Source organism: Ranitomeya imitator, chromosome 6 (assembly GCF_032444005.1).
Source record: "Ranitomeya imitator isolate aRanImi1 chromosome 6, aRanImi1.pri, whole genome shotgun sequence".
Lineage (NCBI taxonomy): Eukaryota > Metazoa > Chordata > Amphibia > Anura > Dendrobatidae > Ranitomeya > Ranitomeya imitator.
Window position 1 is genome coordinate 553,197,055 of NC_091287.1, and position 19,364 is coordinate 553,216,418.

The 19,364-nt window shown below is 56.2% G+C and overlaps 1 protein-coding gene across 5 annotated transcripts in view; it reads right to left on the reverse strand.

Annotated features, from left to right (window-relative positions):
• The window catches only part of TSNARE1 (t-SNARE domain containing 1), a 348,915-nt gene that overhangs the window by 216,901 nt on the left and 112,650 nt on the right, over positions 1-19,364 (reverse strand). For 4 of the 5 annotated variants that reach the window (XM_069731990.1, XM_069731989.1, XM_069731986.1 and 1 more), the window contains 2 exons: positions 12,580-12,657; positions 10,311-10,380 (listed from right to left, as the gene is read on the reverse strand). In XM_069731990.1, the coding sequence (XP_069588091.1) occupies positions 10,311-10,380; positions 12,580-12,657 (148 nt within the window). The remainder of the gene's footprint in view (positions 1-10,310; positions 10,381-12,579; positions 12,658-19,364) is intronic. The other variant, XM_069731988.1, reaches the window with a different exon arrangement.

Sequence of the window (19,364 nt, forward strand, 5' to 3'; positions counted from 1 at the left end):
AGAGCGGACCTCTTCACCTGCGCCCGGATCCGCGTCCAGCACCTGACGAGTACAGCCTTTATTAATAGGACTTCTGAGCCGCCATAATGACGCCGCTCTTCTAACACATGCAGCCAGCGCTGTACTGTCCCTCTGTAACCCTTCCTGGACACGTATGAATAGTCTGACAACTAAGTGCTTCTCTATACGGTCACCGCTGATCGGCTGGTGACACTGCGCGAACAAGCTCAGCCAGAACACAGTTACTCATTCATTTCCAGGAGGCGCAACAGAGGAAAAGTGTAATGCAAGGAAAAAAATGTCACCGACTTATCGCAGAAAATGGTGGAGGCCAAAGTGGCCAGAGGCCAAAGCGGAGAGGGACGGGAGGCCAAAGGGGCGAGGGGCGGGAGGCCAAAGCGGAGAGGGGCGTGAAGCCAAAGGGGCGAGAGGCCAAAGGGGCGAGAGGCCAAAGCGGATAGGAGCGGGAGGCCAAAGGGGCGAGGGGCGGGAGGCCAAAGGGGCGAGGGGCGGGAGGCCAAAGGGGCGAGGGGCGGGAGGCCAAAGGGGCGAGGGGCGGGAGGCCAAAGCAGAGAGGGGTGTGAGGCCAAAGCGGAGAGGGGCGTGAGGCCAAAGCGGAGAGGGGCGTGAGGCCAAAGCGGAGAGGGGCGTGAGGCCAAAGGGGCGAGGGGCGGGAGGTCAAAGGGGCGATGGGTGTGAGGTCAAAGCGGATAGGGGCATGAGGCCAAAGGGGCGAGGGGCGGGAGACCAAAGGGACGAGGGGCGGGAGGCCAAAGCGGAGAGGGGCGGGAGGCCAAAGCGGAGAGGGGCGGGAGGCCAAAGCGGAGAGGGGCGGGAGGCCAAAGCGGAGAGGGGCGGGAGGCCAAAGCGGAGAGGGGCGGAAGGCCAAAGCGGAGAGGGGCGGAAGGCCAAAGCGGAGAGGGGCGGGAGGCCAAAGCGGACAGAGGCGGGAGTCCAAAGGGGCGGGAATCCAAAGGGGCGGTAGGCCAAAGGGGCGGGAGGCCAAAGGGGCGAGGGGCAGGAGGCCAAAGCGGAGAGGGGTGGGAGGCCAAAGCGGAGAGGGGCGGGAGGCCAAAGGGGCGGGAATCCAAAGGGGCGGTAGGCCAAAGGGGCGAGGGGCGGTAGGCCAAAGGGGCGAGGGGCGGGAGGCCAAAGCGGAGAGGGGTGGGAGGCCAAAGTGGACAGGGGCGGGAGGCCAAAGCGGAGAGAGGCGGGAGGCCAAAGCGGAGAGGGGTGGGAGGCCAAAGTGGACAGGGGCGGGAGGCCAAAGTGGACAGGGGCGGGAGGCCAAAGCGGAGAGAGGCGGGAGTCCAAAGGGGCGGGAATCTAAAGGGGCGGTAGGCCAAAGGGGCGAGGGGCGGTAGGCCAAAGGGGCGAGGGGCGAGGGGCGGTAGGCCAAAGGGGCGAGGGGCGGGAGGCCAAAGGGGCGAGGGGCGGTAGGCCAAAGGGGCGAGGGGCGGGAGGCCAAAGCGGAGAGGGGCGGGAGGCCAAAGTGGACAGGGGTGGGAGGCCAAAGCGGAGAGAGGCGGGAGTCAAAGGGGCGGGAATCCAAAGGGGCGGTAGGCCAAAGGGGCGAGGGGCGGGAGGCCAAAGGGGCGAGGGGTGGGAGGCCAAAGCGGAGAGGGGTGGGAGGCCAAAGTGGACAGGGGCGGGAGGCCAAAGCGGAGAGAGGCGGGAGTCCAAAGGGGCGGGAATCCAAAGGGGCGGTAGGCCAAAGGGGCGAGGGGCGGGAGGCCAAAGGGGCGAGGGGCGGGAGGCCAAAGCGGAGAGGGGTGGGAGGCCAAAGCGGAGAGGGGCGGGAGGCCAAAGCAGAGAGGGGCGGGAGGCCAAAGCGGAGAGGGGTGGGAGGCCAAAGCGGAGAAAGGAGGAAGGCCAAAGTGGACAGGGGCGGGAGGCCAAAGCGGAGAGAGGCGGGAGTCCAAAGGGGCGGGAATCCAAAGGGGCGGTAGGCCAAAGGGGCGAGGGGCGGTAGGCCAAAGGGGCGAGGGGCGGTAGGCCAAAGGGGCGAGGGGCGGGAGGCCAAAGGGGCGAGGGGCGGGAGGCCAAAGCGGCGAGGGGCGGGAGGCCAAAGCGGAGAGGGGCGGGAGGCCAAAGCAAAGAGGGGCGGGAGGCCAAAGCGGAGAGGGGCGGGAGGCCAAAGCGGAGAGGGGCGGGAGGCCAAAGCGGAGAGGGGAGGGAGGCCAAAGCGGAGAGGGGAGGAAGGCCAAAGTGGACAGGGGCGGGAGGCCAAAGCGGAGAGAGGCGGGAGTCCAAAGGGGCGGGAATCCAAAGGGGCGGGAGGCCAAAGGGGCGAGGGGCGGGAGGCCAAAGGGGCGAGGGGCGGGGGGTGGGAGGCCAAAGCGGAGAGGGTGGGAGGCCAAAGTGGAGAGGGGCGGGAGTCCAAAGGGGCGAGGGGCGGTAGGCCAAAGGGGCCAGGGGTGGGAGGCCAAAATGGAGAGGGGCGGGAGGCCAAAGTGGCCAGGGGTGGGAGGCCAAAGTAGAGAGGGGCGGGAGACCAAAGGGGCCAGGGGCGGGAGGCCAAAAGGAAATCAAAACCAAGTCCTGCTTTCATACAGCGGTAATTTGCTGCAATGTGTCAGAGAAGGTGACATGTACATGTGTGATGTCTAGGACTGGAGGACGTTCCGCTCGCAGAGGACTGCCGACACTGGATGGAAAAACTAAGTACAAACAAGACAGGATGAAGGTGCGACAGGAAAAGGTCTCATTCAATGACAGCAAGCAGAGATTCAGAGAACTGTACAGATTTGTAAAGATAATTCTTCTAAGCAGCATTACAGGATGAACTGCAAACACCGAATATTAGAGGGAAAATAACAGAGCAGAATATTCACCAACAATGGAGGAGACACGAGAGAGCGAATGATCAGGACATGACAAAGAAATGGTGGATTAATGTTCATATCCTGAAATGAAAGATGGCAGTAACCATGGAAATACAATGGGTGGAAGCAGAGCTGCCTCATTCCACATAACGAGGAAAGAAGAAAAATAAATAAATATGGCAAATCCATACAAAGTCACAGACAAGACAGGAGACAAAATAATAACAGAGGAACAGAAGAACTCATCCCCGTCCTCAGCGGAGGTCACACATCACAGCAAAAACCGGGGTCTGACCGCCGAGAGGAAAGAGGAGGCCGAGCAACAGACTGTTCTCTACATTCACTGCATGGGGAACAGAGATACGACGAGGAAAGAGATCAGTGTACCACAAAGTCCGAGGAGAACTAAATTACAACACTGCCCCCTATGTACAAAAATATAACTGCTATAATACTGCCCCTATGTACAAAAATATAACTGCTATAATACTGCCCCTATGTACAAGAATATAACTACTATAATACTGTTCCTATATACAAGAATATAACTACTATAATACTGCTCCTATGTACAAGAATATAACTACTATAATACTGCTCCTATGTACAAGAATATAACTACTATACTACTGCTCCTATGTACAAGAATATAACTACTATAATACTGCTCCTATGTACAAGAATATAACTACTATACTACTGCTCCTATGTACAAGAATATAACTACTATAATACTGCCCCTATGTACAAGAATAAAACTACTATAATACTGCCCCTATGTACAAGAATAAAACTACTATAATACTGCTCCTATGTACAAGAATATAACTACTATAATACTGCCCCTATGTACAAGAATAAAACTACTATAATACTGCCCCTATGTACAAGAATAAAACTACTATAATACTGCTCCTATGTACAAGAATATAACTGCTATAATTCAGCCCCTATGTACAAGAATATAACTACTATAATACTGCCCCCTATGTACAAGAATATAACTACTATAATACTGCCCCCTATGTACAAGAATATAACTACTATAATACTGCCCCATGTACAAGAATATAACTACTATAATACTGCCCCATGTACAAGAATATAACTACTATAATACTGTCCCTATGTACAAGAATATAACTACTATAATACTGCTCCTATGTACAAGAATATAACTACTATAATACTGCCCCATGTACAAGAATATAACTACTATAATACTGCTCCTATGTACAAGAATATAACTACTATAATATTGCCCCTATGTACAAGAATATAACTACTATAATACTGCCCCATGTACAAGAATATAACTACTATAATACTGTCCCTATGTACAAGAATATAACTACTATAATACTGCTCCTATGTACAAGAATATAACTACTATAATACTGCCCCATGTACAAGAATATAACTACTATAATACTGCTCCTATGTACAAGAATATAACTACTATAATATTGCCCCTATGTACAAGAATATAACTACTATAATACTGCCCCATGTACAAGAATATAACTACTATAATACTGTCCCTATGTACAAGAATATAACTACTATAATACTGTCCCTATGTACAAGAATATAACTACTATAATACTGCCCCCTATGTACAAGAATATAACTACTATAATACTGCTCCTATGTACAAGAATATAACTACTATAATACTGCCCCTATGTAGAAGAATATAACTACTATAATACTGCCCCATGTACAAGAATATAACTACTATAATACTGCCCCTATGTAGAAGAATATAACTACTATAATACTGCCCCATGTACAAGAATATAACTACTATAATACTGCTCCTATGTACAAGAATATAACTACTATAATACTGCTCCTATGTACAAGAATATAACTACTATAATACTGCTCCTATGTACAAGAATATAACTACTATAATACTGCAGGGTGACGCGTTCCCCTCACATATAAGTTTCCTGGAGTTATACCGCTCCTCAGTTCTCTGCACTTTGATGGATTGAGTCAAAGGTTGGAAGCGTTTAACTAATGGCGGTTTAATGAAGAGCTCATACCCCGGCAGAGCCTGTGTGCGGCTTTTAGTGCCAGGTTGTCTCATTGAGGCCTTTCATGGCGTCTCCTGTATATTTCTTACAGGACATTGAGGAAGTGTTGGGGGGAGAGGAGGCGATTTCCATAAACGTTTTGACACGTCGTTTAGAGTCATGCTAATGTGCTAATCCCTTCAAAGTAATACCATGAATGCACAGCTACAGTCCGGAGCTTAACTCGCACTGCGCTCTCGCCATTTATTCCTGCAGCTCTGTAATCCGGACATGAAAGCGCTGCTCTGAGAGTAAAGAGATTACGAGATTTGAATATTTACTTTTTTATGGTGAAGGATTTTTTTATGTTCTCAGTAAAACATCTACATCATGACTTTACTTTGTCAACTGTTTTTACAGATGGAAATAGCTGAGCAGAAGCACAATATTAACTTTTACATGGTCGTCTATCCCACAGGAGATATTCCTGTATATTCACATGCGGTATTAAACTCCAGAGCTGCACTCACTATTCTGCTGGTGCAGTCACTGTGTACATACATTACATTACTGATCCTGAGTTACATCCTGTATTACACTCCAGAGCTGCACTCACTATTCTGCTGGTGCAGTCACTGTGTACATACATTACATTACTGATCCTGAGTTACATCCTGTATTATACCCCAGAGCTGCATTCACTATTCTGCTGGTGCAGTCACTGTGTACATACATTACATTACTGATCCTGAGTTACATCCTGTATTATACTCAAGAGCGGCACTCATTATTCTGCTGGTGCAGTCACTGTGTACATACATTGCTCATCCTCCTGTGTTACCTCCTGTATTACACCCCAGAGCTGCACTCACTATTCTGCTGGTGCAGTCACTGTGTACATACATTACATTACTGATCCTGAGTTACCTCCTGTATTACACCCCAGAGCTGCACTCACTATTCTGCTGGTGCAGTCACTGTGTACATACATTACATTACTGATCCTGAGTTACATCCTGTATTATACCCCAGAGCTGCATTCACTATTCTGCTGGTGCAGTCACTGTGTACATACATTACATTACTGATCCTGAGTTACATCCTGTATTATACTCAAGAGCGGCACTCATTATTCTGCTGGTGCAGTCACTGTGTACATACATTGCTCATCCTCCTGTGTTACCTCCTGTATTACACCCCAGAGCTGCACTCACTATTCTGCTGGTGCAGTCACTGTGTACATACATTACATTACTGATCCTGAGTTACCTCCTGTATTACACCCCAGAGCTGCACTCACTATTCTGCTGGTGCAGTCACTGTGCACATACATTACATTACTGATCCTGTATTACATCCTGTATTATACCCCAGAGCTACACTCACTATTCTGCTGGTGCAGTCACTGTGTACATACATTACATTACTGATCCTGAGTTACATCCTGTATTATACCCCAGAGCTGCACTCACTATTCTGCTGGTGCAGTCACTGTGTACATACATTACATTACTGATCCTGTATTACATCCTGTATTATACCCCAGAGCTGCACTCACTATTCTGCTGGTGCAGTCACTGTATACATACATTACATTACTGATCCTGTATTACATCCTGTATTATACCCCAGAGCTGCACTCACTATTCTGCTGGTGCAGTCACTGTGTACATACATTACAGATCCTGAGTTACATCCTGTATTATACCCCAGAGCTGCACTCACTATTCTGCTGCTGCAGTCACTGTGTACATACATTACATTACTGATCCTGAGTTACATCCTGTATTATACCCCAGAGCTGCACTCACTATTCTGCTGGTACAGTCACTGTGTACATACATTACTGATCCTGTATTACATCCTGTATTATACCCAGAGCTACACTCACTATTCTGCTGGTGCAGTCACTGTGTACATACATTACATTACTGATCCTGAGTTACATCCTGTATTATACCCGAGAGCTGCACTCACTATTCTGCTGGTGCAGTCACTGTGTACATACATTACATTACTGATCCTGAGTTACCTCCTGTATTATACTCCAGAGCTGCACTCACTATTCTGCTGGTGCAGTCACTGTCTACATACATTATATTACTGATCCTGAGTTACATCCTGTATTATACCCCAGAGCTGCACTCGCTATTCTGCTGGAGCAGTCACTGTGTACACACATTACATTACTGATCCTGAGTTACATCCTGTATTATACCCCAGAGCTGCACTCACTATTCTGCTGGTGCAGTCACTGTGTACACACATTACATTACTGATCCTGAGTTACATCCTGTATTATCCTCCAGAGCTGCACTCACTATTCTGCTGGTGCAGTCACTGTGCACATACATTACATTACTGATCCTGAGTTACATCCTGTATTATACCCCAGAGCTGCACTCACTATTCTGCTGGTGCAGTCACTGTGCACATACATTACATTACTGATCCTGAGTTACATCCTGTATTATACCCCAGAGCTGCACTCACTATTCTGCTGGTGCAGTCACTGTGTACATACATTACATTACTGATCCTAAGTTACATCCTGTATTATACTCCAGAGCTGCACTCACTATTCTGCTGGTGCAGTCACTGTCACAGGTGGTTTGGTTTGATCATACCTCAGCTGAGCAGAGCTTGAAAAAAGCTACATAAAAGAGTTATAAACTCTCCCATTGGAAGATCAGACTTAGCTCACTGACAGATTCTCAGTTCAACCATTCTGCAGCCAGCAATAGACAGCGCAACCCAGAGGCTACAGAAGTCAGACAGCGCAACATTTGTAATGGAACCTAATGGCAGACATGATTGGCAGCTTCAGTTGCTGCTTGTGGATATATACTGACAACTGGGTGTTATTTCCTTTGTCACCAGGGCGTGTCCCAATGCTCCGACTGTGTATCCTGTACCGAACTATCAATGTGTCACACATTTTCAAGAGGAATAAAACAACATGAATGTCCAGGAGACGCTTATGATACATTTATTGTGCACTGTGCCTGAAGGAAGCGCCGGCTCCGTCCATCATCCCCGAGAGCGGAGCAGTGGCGTGGCAGTAGGTGTACGCGGAGGGGTCGTTGCGCTCGCACACCCTTTGTTCTCTGTTCCCACGCTCCGTACGTGTCGGCGGGTGTACGCGGAGGGGTCGCTGCGCTCACACATCTTTTGTCCCGTGTTCACGAACGCTGTACGTGTCGGCGGGTGTACGCGGAGGGGTCGCTGCGCTCTCACACCCTTTGTTCCGTGTGAGTCGGCGGGTGTACGCGGAGGGGTCGCTGCGCTCTCACAGCCTTTGTTCCGCGTGAGTCGGCGGGTGTACGCGGAGGGGTCGCTGCGCTCTCACAGCCTTTGTTCCGCGTGAGTCGGCGGGTGTACGCGGAGGGGTCGCTGTGCTCTCACAGCCTTTGTTCCATGTGTCGGCGGGTGTACGTGGATGGGTCGCTGCGCTCTCACTGCCTTTGTTCCGTGTGAGTCGGCGGGTGTACGCGGAGGGGTCGCTGCGCTCTCACTGCCTTTGTTCCGTGTGAGTCGGCGGGTGTACGCGGAGGGGTCGCTGCGCTCTCACACCCTTTGTTCCGTGTGAGTCGGCGGGTGTACGCGGAGGGGTCGCTGCGCTCTCACTGCCTTTGTTCCGTGTGTGCCGGCGGGTGTACGCGGAGGGGTCGCTGCGCTCTCACAGCCTTTGTTCCATGTGAGTCGGCGGGTGTACGCGGAGGGGTCGCTGCGCTCTCACACCCTTTGTTCCGTGTGAGTCGGCGGGTGTACGTGGATGGGTCGCTGCGCTCTCACACCCTTTGTTCCGTGTGAGTCGGCGGGTGTACGCGGAGGGGTCGCTGCGCTCTCACAGCCTTTGTTCCGTGTGAGTCGGCGGGTGTACGCGGAGGGGTCGCTGCGCTCTCACAGCCTTTGTTCCGCGTGAGTCGGCGGGTGTACGCGGAGGGGTCGCTGTGCTCTCACAGCCTTTGTTCCGTGTGAGTCGGCGGGTGTACGCGGAGGGGTCGCCGCGCTCTCACAGCCTTTGTTCCGCGTGAGTCGGCGGGTGTACGCGGAGGGGTCGCTGTGCTCTCACAGCCTTTGTTCCGTGTGAGTCGGCGGGTGTACGCGGAGGGGTCGCTGCGCTCTCACAGCCTTTGTTCCGTGTGAGTCGGCGGGTGTACGCGGAGGGGTCGCTGTGCTCTCACAGCCTTTGTTCCGTGTGAGTCGGCGGGTGTACGCGGAGGGGTCGCTGCGCTCTCACAGCCTTTGTTCCGTGTGAGTCGGCGGGTGTACGCGGAGGGGTCGCTGTGCTCTCACAGCCTTTGTTCCGTGTGAGTCGGCGGGTGTACGCGGAGGGGTCGCTGCGCTCTCACAGCCTTTGTTCCGCGTGAGTCGGCGGGTGTACGCGGAGGGGTCGCTGCGCTCTCAGAGCCTTTGTTCCGCGTGAGTCGGCGGGTGTACGCGGAGGGGTCGCTGTGCTCTCACAGCCTTTGTTCCGTGTGAGTCAGCGGGTGTACGCGGAGGGGTCGCTGTGCTCTCACAGCCTTTGTTCCGTGTGAGTCGGCGGGTGTACGCGGAGGGGTCGCTGCGCTCTCACAGCCTTTGTTCCATGTGTCGGCGGGTGTACGCGGAGGGGTCGCTGTGCTCTCACAGCCTTTGTTCCGTGTGAGTCGGCGGGTGTACGCGGAGGGGTCGCTGTGCTCTCACAGCCTTTGTTCCGTGTGAGTCGGCGGGTGTACGCGGAGGGGTCGCTGCGCTCTCACAGCCTTTGTTCCATGTGTCGGCGGGTGTACGTGGATGGGTCGCTGCGCTCTCACTGCCTTTGTTCCGTGTGAGTCGGCGGGTGTACGCGGAGGGGTCGCTGCGCTCTCACAGCCTTTGTTCCGTGTGAGTCGGCGGGTGTACGCGGAGGGGTCGCTGTGCTCTCACAGCCTTTGTTCCGTGTGAGTCGGCGGGTGTACGTGGATGGGTCGCTGCGCTCTCACTGCCTTTGTTCCGTGTGAGTCGGCGGGTGTACGCGGAGGGGTCGCTGCGCTCTCACAGCCTTTGTTCCGTGTGAGTCGGCGGGTGTACGCGGAGGGGTCGCTGCGCTCTCACAGCCTGTGTGTCCTGTTGATGAGCTCACGGTTTCTCCTCCTGACGGCCGGGCCCCGGCGCTGAGATGTGGGGACCTGTTTGTGTGACTTGGCTCATACTTTCCTGTGGCGGTTTTGTATAACGAGCGCTGATCGATTGTTTACACTGCTCGGCGCTTGTACATGAGCATGGAATGATGGCGAGACGGCTGCGCGGCCCCAATAAAGCCTCCATATTGTCAGCAGCACGTGTGCTGCCGAGATCGATGCCTCTGGGGATGTAATCGGCCCAATGAGCGAGGACCTAATAATCTGACCTGCGGAGGCAGGAGATGCAGATCGCAGACATTGTCCTTATCCCCCCGATACATCCAGCAAACACATGACAGAAAATAGCGGTGACTTACAGGCGGTCTCTGAGCTCGGGTGTATCACTGGCAGTCCCCAAGGAGCGCAGCTGTCTCTCCAGAGACTGCACTGTCAACAAGAGACACAAGAAGAAACTGAATACACACAACCCGCTCTACATTTACATGGGACTGCAGGTAAGAACTAACAGGAAGATCTAATACAGAAAAGTAAATAAAAACGCTAATGTATAGTTTTTTCACTTCTATCCCTATGACAACACTTCTTGTGACTAAACTGACATTATCATACAATGCAAAACAGCAACCAATCTCAATCCAGAGAGAGAAGAGACTGTTAACCAGCGGCATTCCCTATGATAACTACAGGAGAAAGCAGGAAGTGTTGTCATGGGACACTGGTATAGGATGCTAGCTCTGATGCATGGAGTAATTCAGATCTTCAGGTGGCTCGTCTGCAGAGCAGCTGACAAATCATGCAGCGCGGACGTCGCAAACTCGGCTCTGCTAGATCTAATGTGAATATACACACATGCAAACATCGGCCATTGTCAGAAAACTGCACTAACAGCTACGGTCTGTGCATCCTGGCTGGTGGCACTACACTGGGACTAAAGTCACCCGTCCTGCCCACGACCCCCGATCCTGCCAGCGACCCCCAATCCTGCCCGCAACCCCAGATCCTGCCCGTGACCCCCGATCTTGCCCGCGACCCCCGATCTTGCCCGCGACCCCCGATCCAGCCCGCAACCCCCAATCCAGCCCCCAATCCTGCTTGCGACCCCCAATCCAGCCCACAACCCCAGATCCTGCCCCCCAATCCTGCCTGCGATCACAATCCAGCCCGCAACCCCCAATCCAGCCCCCAATCCTGCTTGCGACCCCCAATCCAGCCCACAACCCCCGATCCTGCCTCTCAATCCTGCCCACGATCCCCAATCCTGCCCGCGACCTCCGATCCTGCCTGCAACCCCCAATCCTACCCACAACCCCCAGTCCTACCCACAACCCCCAATCCAGCCCGCAACCCCCGATCCTGCCCCCAATCCTGCTCGCGACCCCTGATCCTGCCCCCAATCCTGCCCGCGACCCCCAATCAAGCTCACAACCCCCGATCCTGCCCCCCAATCCTGCCCGTGACCCCCAATCTTGCCCGCGACCCCCAATCCAGCCCGCAACCCCCAATCCAGCCCCCAATCCTGCTTGCGACCCCCAATCCAGCCCACAACCCCAGATCCTGCCCCCCAATCCTGCCTGCGACCCCAATCCAGCCCACAACCCCCGATCCTGCCCCTCAATCCTGCCCACGATCCCCAATCCTGCCCGCGACCTCCGATCCTGCCTGCAACCCCCAATCCTACCCACAACCCCCAATCCAGCCCGCAACCCCCAATCCAGCCCCCAATCCTGCTCGCGACCCCCAATCTAGCCCACAACCCTCGATCCTGCCCCCCAATCCTGCCCGCGACCCCCAATCAAGCCCACAACCCCCGAACCTGCCCCCAATCCTGCTCGCGACCTCCGATCCTGCCTGCGACCCCAATCCTACCCACGACCCCCAATCCAGCCCGCGACCCCCAAATCCTGCCCCCCAATCTTGCCCGTGACCCCCAATTCTGCCCGTGACCCCCAATCCTGCCCGCGACTCCTCTGGACTACTGAAATAAAGCTTAACCAATATGAAGATGACAACTTTTGCAACTTTAAGTACATAGTTTGTTTTTTATATTAGCGATTTTTAAAGATTTCTGCCTGCCATCAGTGAATGAAAACTGAAATCTTGCCTTATTCCTGCACCCATCATAAGGTGAAGGTTTGTTACAATGTGTCAGTGCATTCAGGAGCATGCATTCATTCAAGACAATCTTGTAGAGATAATATGCGGCACTGATACATTGTGACAAACTATCAGAAGAGCTGGTGTCAACTGACAGCAGATTTCCCATACTGATGCATTGTAACAAACCTTCAGGACATGAGGGGCGTTAGGATGGTTTAGACTGTAAAAAACCCTCACGAAAGCTCAGCTGCTGGGCTCTGGACTGTGCACTGTAACACTGTAACAACTGCTCAGTAACACCAAGCCTGGTGCGATACACTAATAAACCCTCCGGACATTGCTGAACTAGCTCGTCTACACTGTAACAAACCCTGGAGAAAGAACTACACTGACACACTGCAACAAACATTCCTAACAGGTGAGGGCTTTGTGGCGCTGCCATCTTCAGCTCATATAAAGCAGCCTGCCTAGTGACCCAGCGCTCAGGGCAGCACCCGGGTATGGACTAGCGGAGGACGTGATACCCACCGTTGGCATTTATTTTAAACACATCATCCGAAGTGATCTGGAACAGCTCTTCAAGGTCATTGGGATCAATCTGAGTGGCTGTTAAAGGAAAAAAAAAAAGTATTACAGACATCTAGAAGGAGACTGGAGATAGGGGGCGCCGCAGGCCAGGTAGGGAGGGGAGCAGCAGACAGGGGTGAAAGGGGAGCCGCAGGCCAGGGAGGGAGGGGAGCCGCAGGCCAGGGAGGGAAGGAAGCCGCAGGCCAGGGAGGAAAGGAAGCCGCAGGCCAGGGAGGAAAGGAAGCCGCAGGCAAGGGAGGAAGGGGAACGGCAGGCAAGGGTGGAAGGGGATCCGCAGGCAATGGAAGGGAGGAAGGGGAGCCGCAAGCAAGGGAGGAAGGGGAGCGGCAGGCAAGGGAAGAAGGGGAGCGGCAGGCAAGGGAGGAAGGGGAGCGGCAGGCAAGGGAGGAAGGGGAACGGCAGGCAAGGGAGGAAGGGGAACGGCAGGCAAGGGAGGAAGGGGAGCGGCAGGCAAGGGAGGAAGGGGAGCGGCAGGCAAGGGAGGAAGGGGAGCGGCAGGCAAGGGAGGAAGGGGAGCCGCAGGCAAGGGAGAAAGGGGAGCGGCAGGCAAGGGAGGAAGGGGAGCGGCAGGCAAGGGAGGAAGGGGAGCGGCAGGCAAGGGAGGAAGGGGAGCGGCAGGCAAGGGAGGAAGGGGAGCGGCAGGCAAGGGAGGAAGGGGAGCGGCAGGCAAGGGAGGAAGGGGAGCGGCAGGCAAGGGAGGAAGGGGAGCGGCAGGCAAGGGAGGAAGGGGAGCGGCAGGCAAGGGAGGAAGGGGAGCCGCAGGCAAGGGAGGAAGGGGAGCCGCAGGCGACTCATTCTAGGGGGCCGGACGGGGCCGGCGACTCATTCTAGGGGGCCGGACGGGGCCGGCGACTCATTCTAGGGGGCCGGACGGGGCCGGCGACTCATTCTAGGGGGCCGGACGGGGCCGGCGACTCATTCTAGGGGGCCGGACGGGGCCGGCGACTCATTCTAGGGGGCCGGACGGGGCCGGCGACTCATTCTAGGGGGCCGGACGGGGCCGGCGACTCATTCTAGGGGGCCGGACGGGGCCGGCGACTCATTCTAGGGGGCCGGACGGGGCCGGCGACTCATTCTAGGGGGCCGGACGGGGCCGGCGACTCATTCTAGGGGGCCGGACGGGGCCGGCGACTCATTCTAGGGGGCCGGACGGGGCCGGCGACTCATTCTAGGGGGCCGGACGGGGCCGGCGACTCATTCTAGGGGGCCGGACGGGGCCGGCGACTCATTCTAGGGGGCCGGACGGGGCCGGCGACTCATTCTAGGGGGCCGGACGGGGCCGGCGACTCATTCTAGGGGGCCGGACGGGGCCGGCGACTCATTCTAGGGGGCCGGACGGGGCCGGCGACTCATTCTAGGGGGCCGGACGGGGCCGGCGACTCATTCTAGGGGGCCGGACGGGGCCGGCGACTCATTCTAGGGGGCCGGACGGGGCCGGCGACTCATTCTAGGGGGCCGGACGGGGCCGGCGACTCATTCTAGGGGGCCGGACGGGGCCGGCGACTCATTCTAGGGGGCCGGACGGGGCCGGCGACTCATTCTAGGGGGCCGGACGGGGCCGGCGACTCATTCTAGGGGGCCGGACGGGGCCGGCGACTCATTCTAGGGGGCCGGACGGGGCCGGCGACTCATTCTAGGGGGCCGGACGGGGCCGGCGACTCATTCTAGGGGGCCGGACGGGGCCGGCGACTCATTCTAGGGGGCCGGACGGGGCCGGCGACTCATTCTAGGGGGCCGGACGGGGCCGGCGACTCATTCTAGGGGGCCGGACGGGGCCGGCGACTCATTCTAGGGGGCCGGACGGGGCCGGCGACTCATTCTAGGGGGCCGGACGGGGCCGGCGACTCATTCTAGGGGGCCGGACGGGGCCGGCGACTCATTCTAGGGGGCCGGACGGGGCCGGCGACTCATTCTAGGGGGCCGGACGGGGCCGGCGACTCATTCTAGGGGGCCGGACGGGGCCGGCGACTCATTCTAGGGGGCCGGACGGGGCCGGCGACTCATTCTAGGGGGCCGGACGGGGCCGGCGACTCATTCTAGGGGGCCGGACGGGGCCGGCGACTCATTCTAGGGGGCCGGACGGGGCCGGCGACTCATTCTAGGGGGCCGGACGGGGCCGGCGACTCATTCTAGGGGGCCGGACGGGGCCGGCGACTCATTCTAGGGGGCCGGACGGGGCCGGCGACTCATTCTAGGGGGCCGGACGGGGCCGGCGACTCATTCTAGGGGGCCGGACGGGGCCGGCGACTCATTCTAGGGGGCCGGACGGGGCCGGCGACTCATTCTAGGGGGCCGGACGGGGCCGGCGACTCATTCTAGGGGGCCGGACGGGGCCGGCGACTCATTCTAGGGGGCCGGACGGGGCCGGGGACTCATTCTAGGGGGCCGGACGGGGCCGGCGACTCATTCTAGGGGGCCGGACGGGGCCGGCGACTCATTCTAGGGGGCCGGACGGGGCCAGCGACTCATTCTAGGGGGCCGGACGGGGCCAGCGACTCATTCTAGGGGGCCGGACGGGGCCAGCGACTCATTCTAGGGGGCCGGACGGGGCCAGCGACTCATTCTAGGGGGCCGGACGGGGCCAGCGACTCATTCTAGGGGGCCGGACGGGGCCAGCGACTCATTCTAGGGGGCCGGACGGGGCCAGCGACTCATTCTAGGGGGCCGGACGGGGCCAGCGACTCATTCTAGGGGGCCGGACGGGGCCAGCGACTCATTCTAGGGGGCCGGACGGGGCCAGCGACTCATTCTAGGGGGCCGGACGGGGCCAGCGACTCATTCTAGGGGGCCGGACGGGGCCAGCGACTCATTCTAGGGGGCCGGACGGGGCCAGCGACTCATTCTAGGGGGCCGGACGGGGCCAGCGACTCATTCTAGGGGGCCGGACGGGGCCAGCGACTCATTCTAGGGGGCCGGACGGGGCCAGCGACTCATTCTAGGGGGCCGGACGGGGCCAGCGACTCATTCTAGGGGGCCGGACGGGGCCAGCGACTCATTCTAGGGGGCCGGACGGGGCCAGCGACTCATTCTAGGGGGCCGGACGGGGCCAGCGACTCATTCTAGGGGGCCGGACGGGGCCAGCGACTCATTCTAGGGGGCCGGACGGGGCCAGCGACTCATTCTAGGGGGCCGGACGGGGCCAGCGACTCATTCTAGGGGGCCGGACGGGGCCAGCGACTCATTCTAGGGGGCCGGACGGGGCCAGCGACTCATTCTTGGGGGCCGGACCTGGCCAGCGACTCATTCTAGGGGGCCGGACGGGGCCAGCGACTCATTCTAGGGGGCCGGACGGGGCCAGCGACTCATTCTAGGGGGCCGGACGGGGCCAGCGACTCATTCTAGGGGGCCGGACGGGGCCAGCGACTCATTCTAGGGGGCCGGCGACTCATTCTAGGGGGCCGGACGGGGCCAGCGACTCATTCTAGGGGGCCGGACGGGGCCAGCGACTCATTCTAGGGGGCCGGACGGGGCCAGCGACTCATTCTTGGGGGCCGGACCTGGCCAGCGACTCATTCTAGGGGGCCGGACGGGGCCGGCGACTCATTCTAGGGGGCCGGACGGGGCCAGCGACTCATTCTAGGGGGCCGGCGACTCATTCTAGGGGGCCGGACGGGGCCAGCGACTCATTCTAGGGGGCCGGACGGGGCCACCTACTCATTCTAGGGGGCCGGACGGGGCCACCGACTCATTCTAGGGGGCCAAATGGGGCCACTGACTCATTCCAGCCAGGGGGTCGGACGGGCAACGGATTCACTCTAGGGGGGCCGGAAGGGGTCGCTGACTCACTCTAGGGACCGGACAAGGTTGTCGACATTCTAGGGGGCTGGACGGGGTCGCCGACTCATTCTAGGGGGCCAGATGGGGCCACCGACTCACTTTAGGGGGCCGGACGGGGCCACGGACTCACTCTAGGGGGCCGGACAGGGTCGTCGACATTCTAGGGGCTCGGACAGGGTCGCCGACTCATTCTACAGGGCCGGATGGGGTCGCCGACTCATTCCAGGGGGCTGCACGGGGTCGTCAACATTCTAGGGGGCCGCACGGGGTCGCTGACTCATTTTAGGGGGCCGAACAATCATCTGATGAAGAAACAGAACTGCCTTGTAATATAGGGACTTCAGGTAAGATGGGAAGAGAGTGGCTGACAAACTCGCTGATTGTTTCCAGTCAACAATAGCAGTAAATATCTACAGGTTAAGTAATGCATGTAAACCGTGACAGCAGAATAGCGAGTGCAGCTCTGGAGTAAAATACAGGATGTAATTCAGGATCAGTATTATAATGTATGTACACAGTGACTGCACCAGCAGAATAGTGAGTGCAGCTCTGGAGTATAATACAGGATGTAACTCAGGATCAGTAATGTAATGTATGTACACAGTGACTGCACCAGCAGAATAGTGAGTGCAGCTCTGGGGTATAATACAGGATGTAACTCAGGATCAGTAATGTAATGTATGTACACAGTGACTGCACCAGCAGAATAGTGAGTGCAGCTCTGGGGTATAATACAGGATGTAACTCAGGATCAGTAATGTAATGTATGTAGACAGTGACTGCACCAGCAGAATAGTGAGAGCAGCTCTGGGGTATAATACAGGATGTAACTCAGGATCAGTAATGTAATGTATGTACACAGTGACTGCACCAGCAGAATAGTGAGTGCAGCTCTGGAGTATAATACATGACATTGGAATAGTCGATCCTCGAGGGTGCGTAACCTTTGCCCAGCCCCCATAACCCGAAGATCCCCCTTTTAAACCCATAAACGACACCAAAACCATTTTTGGATAAATTTGGCCACAGCAGCCTAACATAAATAACCATAAATAAAATCGGGGGTGGGTCCTTGAAGCTTGAAATCTGGCGATTAAATAAACCATAACAACAGTGGATGAACCAACCGTAACTTACTCCCAGCCGGCTCGGGAGCACCAAATCACCCCGAAGGGTGCCATCGTCCACTGAACCCCAGAGGATCAAGCCACCGCTGGGCGAAATCCCCCCAAAATCACCAGACCAAATAACCACCACATAAGACCAACTGAGGAATCCATATACCCACGGACCCCTAGCACAATTTAGCACCAACTTCAAGGACCCCTCCCAGCCGCCACAACGAGGGTCTCTTGACCACCTCAAAGACCCGAGACCCCACCACACCGAATTGCCATGGCCCTCTCGATACCTTGTTGTAAACAGAGTGCCCATAAATCAATGCCCACTGCATTTAAGTGCACACCGCCACCCAACAAAAATTCCTCGTCCCCGTCCTCCTGCTCCACATGCTGCACCGCCACTCACCCATTCCGCTGTACAAAATCGGACACAGCGCGATTAAGCTTGATACGAGCCTTATTCTTGACAACCGATCTCGCGTGGCGCCAACACCTGCGCGGCACAATATCTGACCAAACCACCGTTATGCCACTACATGTCAACCACAACCGTAAGAGGTCATGTTTTATGTCCCTTACCAATTCCCGGAAAGGATGAACACCCAAATCGTTACCTCCCGCGTGGAGCACCAGAATGTTTGGAGGCCTGTCAAGCCGAGCACTGTTGTGCACCTCCTGGCTGACCCTGCTCCACTCCATGCCCCGGAAACCTAACCAACGAACGACCGCCACGTCCCGATGGAAACCGAGCTGCCGTCCGTCTCGCCGCATATCAGCCCGTCGAGCGCCCCACCAATGGACACAAGAATGTCCCAATATCCAGACCAAGAGGGGTTTGGCACCTACAACAAAAGAGAAAACTTAACATTGAACACCGCACAAACAACACCCTAAACCCCGTAACAACCCCCATCCCTTCAGGGCCGAATGTAACTCCTGTAACGGTTTGACTCCCATCTCCCGATTCTCTGCACCACCTCGGGCAACAAACCACCCGAAGCCGCCTCAGTCGCTGCCCCGATCCGAAAAGAATGTGAGGCAAACCGAGACGTGTCCAAACTCATCAGCGCTAAGCCCTGTCTAAAAACCGCTACGAACTGAAACTTTGAAAGAAATGAGCCATCCGCATGGTACAATAAAGGACCAGACTTCTCCGGTTCAAAAACAAGGAACCCCCGAAAGCAACGAACGAGGCACATCAAAGAATCAACCACTGCACCCAGCACCACCCTTCGTCCCCTCCCCAGCTGATCCGTTTTAGACCGCCAAATCCAGAATTCCAACTGGCCATTAGCCAGTAAAACGTCCTTGGCCAGCAAACCTCCACGTCTGCACCTGCTCGGAGCCACCAGCTCCCCGATCCGTAACGCCCCGAAAAAAGCTAAAGAGAAAGCCAAACGGAAAAGAGCAACTTCAAAATCCGAAACGCAAACTTCCGGCAACCGCTCCCCCAACGATTCAAACATGTGAAAAGAAACCGGGCATCTGCGGTCCCCAAAACCGCTCTGTTGACCAAACCCCTTAAAAGCCTGCCGGACCAGAAACACTTTAGTCAAATCTCTAAGCCGCCGAATTTTAAAGCCGAAAGCCAAACCTGCACAAATACGCCCCGCCTTAGCGGCAGACCAGCCCTCCCTAGCCCCGTTACTCAGCCACAACAATAAGGCTCCCACCCGGTCCTCCGCAGAACCCCCACCCTGGCAGGATTCCAACTACCCTTCCCATGATCCCCATACTGACTGATAAGCGGCCCAAGTTCTGGGAGCCAAGGAAGCCCGTATCAATTGGTCTGCTGCCCTGAGACCACGCTCCAGAGTTCCGGTGGGC